We start from the raw sequence: 5,435 nt of genomic DNA on the forward strand, positions 1-5,435 counted from the left end.
GTGTGTGTGTGTGTGTGTGTGTGTGTGTGTGTGTGTGTGTGTGTGTGTGTGTGTGTGTGTGTGTGTCTCCTGCAGGTATAGACCTGATCGCGGCCTTCTACGGCTGCCTGTACGCCGGCTGCGTCCCCATCACGGTGCGGCCCCCTCACCCTCAGAACATCTCCACCACCCTGCCGACCGTCAAGATGATCGTCGAGGTCAGAGGTTCCTCTGCGACACGTTTCATTCACATCAGTTCACAAACTCGACCCTGAGCTTCAGCAGCTTTTAGGACAAAACATGATCTTTATCAAACCGTGTCTCCGGTTCTTTTCGCCCGTCTCTGACCTGCTGGAAAAAAGACAAACAGGGCAAAGAAGCTTTAAATTAAATGATCATATTAAACGTATCCCTCTTCCTCCTCCTCCTCCTCCTCTCTCCAGGTCAGCCACTCGGCCTGCGTGATGACCACGGCCGTCATCTGTAAGCTGCTGCGCTCCAAGGAGGCCATGGCCACCGTGGACATCAGGAACTGGCCTCCTGTCCTCGACACTGGTACTGCAGCCTCTCGAACTCTGACCATCACCATGACAACAACATGCCAAACCCCCCCAACTCCCAACCTGACTTCACCTTCACACTCAACTGAAGCACATTTACAACCTTATTTGTGCTGCACCTTTAAACATTTTGCATATGTTGCATCCCTCCAGTAATAATCTAATTTTATACTTACTTCCTTATTTATGAAAGAAATAATCAATCACACAAAAACTTTAATTTTGTTTTACTTTTTATGAAGAAAGAAAAATGTGTATTTGAACTCAGGAAACATCCACCAGTGTTTCAGAACATTTTGAAGGAGATATTTTATATTTAATGTGTAAGAAAACGTCGACCACACCGGGACATCTAAAATTTATTTCTCTGACTGCTGTAGTAATATTGTGGGTTCAGCCTGAGGTCAGTGTTTCTGAAATGAATGTAACTGAACAGACTGTCCTCTTGAGTGTGATAAAACTGTCTGTGTGTGTGTGTGTGTGGTGTGTGTGTGTGTGTGTGTGTGTGTGTGCGCTGCAGATGACCTGCCAAAGAAGAAGCCTCCAGCTCTCTATAAGCCCACCAACCCTGACGGTCTGGCCTATCTGGACTTCAGCGTGTCGACGACCGGCATGTTGGCGGGAGTTCAGGTCAGCTCAGCGTTAATCCTCGTCTCTCCGCCCCAAACCGCTTACAGCCTCTCATCCGGCCGCCCGGACCCGCTTCCCTCCTTATTTCATGCATTCGTCACTCTCTCGCTCCTCAGGGGAAATTTCAGCCGTCAGCGCTGCAACAAACAGAACGCAGTGTAGAAACGTACAGGAAGCTTTATATGTAGTAAACATCAGAGTCAGGGCGGCGGCGGCGGCGGCGGCTTCCCCCAGAGACACATGTTCGCGAGTGTGAAACAGAAACCTGAAGCCTTTTACAAACAGTTTACAAACCAGACAAAAGTAAAAGTTTGTTTTATTATGAAAAGAAAAAATAATTTCCTTTGATTTCTAAATGAAGAAAATTGAGTTGTTCCTTGTCTGTCTCCGTTTCTCCGTCTCTCTCTCTCTCCTTGTTCCCGCTTTCCAGATGTCCCATAATGCCGTTGGAGCCTTCTGTCGGTCGGTGAAGCTGCAGTGTGAGCTGTACCCGTCCAGGGAAGTGGCCATCTGTCTGGATCCCTACTGCGGCCTCGGCTTCGTCCTCTGGTGTCTCTGCAGGTCGGTGCAACCTTTAAATGCGTCCCCGCCCACTTGCACACCGCTGCACCGTGTATTGTAGTGAGTCTTAAAGAGGTGCTGCACCGACACATGCAGACTCTTTTGTTCTGTCTGAAGTTAAATTATAGACATAAAATAAATATATATAAATATAAATATTTAAATGCACATGTAGCCTCCGTTTTCTCCTGTAAGAAATGCAAAAATTGTGAAATAATAATATAATTTAAAAGAGGAAATGAATAATTTTTTCTCATATTTATTGCTTAGCCATTTTTGTATTTTGTACTCTGAATAATTTATGTATTTTTTAAAAATAATTTATAATATTTCCGTCCGCCCTGCCTCTCACACGTCTGACACCCTCGCCTCGCTCTGAAGGAAAGACTGGAGGCTATTAGAGCAGCGGCGTCCACATACTTTTGGCCGTATGGTGCGTGATCTTTAGAGAGTCACTACTGGAAACAGAGAGAAGCGGATCGCACTCATCTATCATCGCGCTGCGTCTTCACATCGCAGGCGGTTGCGCCTCGTCTTCTCCTCTCGTCATGATTGATGTCGGAACGTCGTCTTTTCCTCCTTTAATAACTGGAACACAGATTCACCGCGCTGATGTTTATCCGTGATGCTCTGAAGCTCCACTCTCTTTAAATCTTAAATCCTGGCTCCAGATCTCAGGTCTGGATTCTTTTAAATTTCCCCGCTCATAAATTCTGAACTTGGCGAGAGCGGCTTCTGCTGCCGAGCGTCGTCTAAATAAAACAGGCTGCAAATCACCTTCGGTGTGAGAATCTCTCAAGGAAGACGAGTTATATAAAGGATAAATGTTCATTTTATTGCATGTAATCATTAAACAGCACCTTGGTTAGATAATGTGACAGTACATTACCAGCTCCTCAGCACTCATCTGTCGTCTGGCGCTCCTGTGAGTGGGTGTAACCAGGTAAAACGTCCTCCGGCTCTCATGTGTATGTGCTTTTGAATTTCTTTGCAGCGTGTACTCGGGCCACCAGTCCATCCTGATCCCTCCGGTGGAGCTGGAGTCCAACCCGGCGCTGTGGCTGCTGGCCGTCAGCCAGCTGAGGGTGCGAGACACCTTCTGCTCCTACAGCGTCATGGAGCTGTGCACCAAAGGACTGGGCCTGCAGACCGAGGCGCTCAAGGTCAGCACGGCCCCGACACGAGCCACGCGACCAATCACATCTCTGACAGTCCGTTCTCTCATATTTACACCTTTTTCAGCTTCAGGAAATTTCACAGGAAGATTTAATTTATAACAGTGTGCAAAAATTACACAGGAAACATGTAAAAATTATATATAAAACCTATTATAAATTTGAATAATTACATATATTGACATACATTTGTGTTATATAAATATATATCTTCTTTCTATAGACCTTTCATGTTTAAAATGAATGAGAAATTAATAAGAAAAACATATATAAGCATATTTAAATTAAATATATATCATTAACATACCTGGTTGCAACATGTTTTACAATATAAAAATACATCATAGATATTTTTTAATACATTTACAAATACAGATTTTCCTATGTGTATTTCCTGTCTGTTATAAATTACATATATATAAAGTATAACTAAATTATATATTATATTATATGTGATAATAATATAGTATCATATATGACATCATCCTGTATATTTCAGTCACGTTCTTCCATCAAAGCTCAGTTTTCTGGACAGATCACGACAACTCTGGTTTCCTGACCAGCGTTTGTCTCGTGGCTGCCTGTCACTTTTCCCACAATGCATCAGGTTCAGGTGGCCTCGGCACAGACTCTGCCTCTAAGTGACTCCGCTCCTCTGTAATAAACTCTCACTCGGTCTCTGCCTGTTCACCCTGAGGCCGTCGTCTGAGCGCCGGAGTCACAGGAGCGTCTGATTGGAGGTTAATTTAAGTGATTATCTGTCTTTAAGTCTCCATGGAAACTGAAAGCTCAGGCCGAGAAGTAGACGGGTTCTTTACTTACTGGCTTTTTTTCTTTTCTTTTCACAAAACACTCGTGAGACCCGTCGCTGACAGACACGGCGCCGGGCTCTGGGGGGGGGGGCAGATATGATAAACCATGTGATGACATTTTCCTTCCTGTGCGTCGTCCAGGCTCGGGGTCTGGATCTGTCCCGGGTTCGGGCCTGCGTGGTGGTGGCGGAGGAGAGGCCCAGGATGTCGCTCACACACTCCTTCTCCAAACTGTTCAAAGACCTCGGCCTTCACCCGCGATCCGTCAGCACCGCCTTCGGCTGCAGAGTCAACCTGGCAATCTGCCTGCAGGTGAAATATAAAACACCCGCCGGACTGTCGATGCTGCGGTCCGACGGACCCGTCGCTCTGCAGCTAAATCGTCTGTAGCTGCGTCCTGAAGCTTCACGGCCTCATAAATACTTTGAATTTACATCTTCCAAGAGTCAAAACTGTTCAATCACTGGTATTTTTACAGGCGAGAAATCAACCAGACGTCTTTTTGTTTGAGTATTTGTAGCTTCTCGTCTGTTTTTAGCCTGAACATCTGTATGTTTTTAGCCGATTGTAAGATATTGTCAGTTGTGTTTGAATTACATTGCACATGTAAAAGGAGACAGGAGTTAGAATCAGCAGCAGTTATAAACTCTTCATGCGACACATTAGTTTCTAATGGTTTTGAAACTAAATAAATAAACTTCATCTCTGCAGAAACCTGTGCAGCTGCAGCTGATATAGAAATCAATCTATGTAAATCTAATATATATATATATATATATATATATATATATATATATACGTGTCTGCGTTGTGATTGGCTGCAGGGCACGTCAGGACCGGACCCCACGACTGTGTACGTGGACATGAGAGCGCTGCGCCACGACAGGTACGTCACTCTGACCCGTCACCCGTCACCTGTCACCCGTCACTCCAGACTTCCTGTTTCTCACATCGCCGTGTTTCCTGTGTTTCAGGGTTCGGTTAGTGGAGAGAGGTTCTCCTCACAGTCTGCCGCTAATGGAGTCTGGCAAGGTGAGCGGGATTTACACTCACATTTATATCAATCAATCGATCAATTAATCTGTACTTATATACGGCAGCTCTTTTCATACAGGTTTTAAAAAGCTTTAATAACATTAGCAAACAAAAACAAACACAAGAACATTTATAAAAAAGAACAAAATACATTTACAACATAATTACAATAAAATAAAGTAACTAATGACTAAAAACCATATTTAATTAAAAGCCAAGCTGAAGAATGTTTTGAGTTTACGTTTAAATATTTAAATTTAAAAATGAAACGTTTAAAAACACTTCCGGCTTTTTCTTGTTATTTTTATTTCCATCCTGTTGTGTCGAAATCTCTGTGGCTGCACCTGTAACCTCTCACGTCGGTGATGTCACAGTGTGCTGACCACGCCCCCACAGGGCACGCATTGAACTTGAAAATTTAAAGTTTCATTTCTCCACGTGGGAATCGCTGACGCACAACACGCCACCGCTCACAGCGAGGAAACGGCTTCTGAAGCCGCTGTCAGTACAAACAGAAGAGTCCGGAGCTATTTCTGCCGCTCTCCTCCCACAGTCAGTGAGTCAAATCAGACGGGCAGGTTGGAGTCCGTGGACATGTGGGCGTCGCCGCACATTTACCAGAGAGACGCTGCTCAGACCTGAAAGGTTCAGATCTTATTCCTGTCGCTGAGGAGAAGGGAGGG

The 5,435-nt window shown here is 44.7% G+C and overlaps 1 protein-coding gene across 1 annotated transcript in view; it reads left to right on the forward strand.

Moving 5' to 3' along the window:
• The window catches only part of LOC111671408 (disco-interacting protein 2 homolog C-like), a 45,490-nt gene that overhangs the window by 33,466 nt on the left and 6,589 nt on the right, over positions 1–5,435 (forward strand). The window contains exons 23-30 of the mRNA XM_087179904.1: positions 76–197; positions 423–534; positions 1,060–1,169; positions 1,600–1,730; positions 2,725–2,893; positions 3,859–4,029; positions 4,542–4,603; positions 4,692–4,749. Coding sequence (XP_087036030.1) covers positions 76–197; positions 423–534; positions 1,060–1,169; positions 1,600–1,730; positions 2,725–2,893; positions 3,859–4,029; positions 4,542–4,603; positions 4,692–4,749 — 935 coding nt within the window. The remainder of the gene's footprint in view (positions 1–75; positions 198–422; positions 535–1,059; positions 1,170–1,599; positions 1,731–2,724; positions 2,894–3,858; positions 4,030–4,541; positions 4,604–4,691; positions 4,750–5,435) is intronic.

Source organism: Seriola lalandi, unplaced genomic scaffold, assembly GCF_002814215.2.
Source record: "Seriola lalandi dorsalis isolate HSWRI2012SDOR001 ecotype SW California unplaced genomic scaffold, Sedor1 jcf7180002054876, whole genome shotgun sequence".
Lineage (NCBI taxonomy): Eukaryota > Metazoa > Chordata > Actinopteri > Carangiformes > Carangidae > Seriola > Seriola lalandi.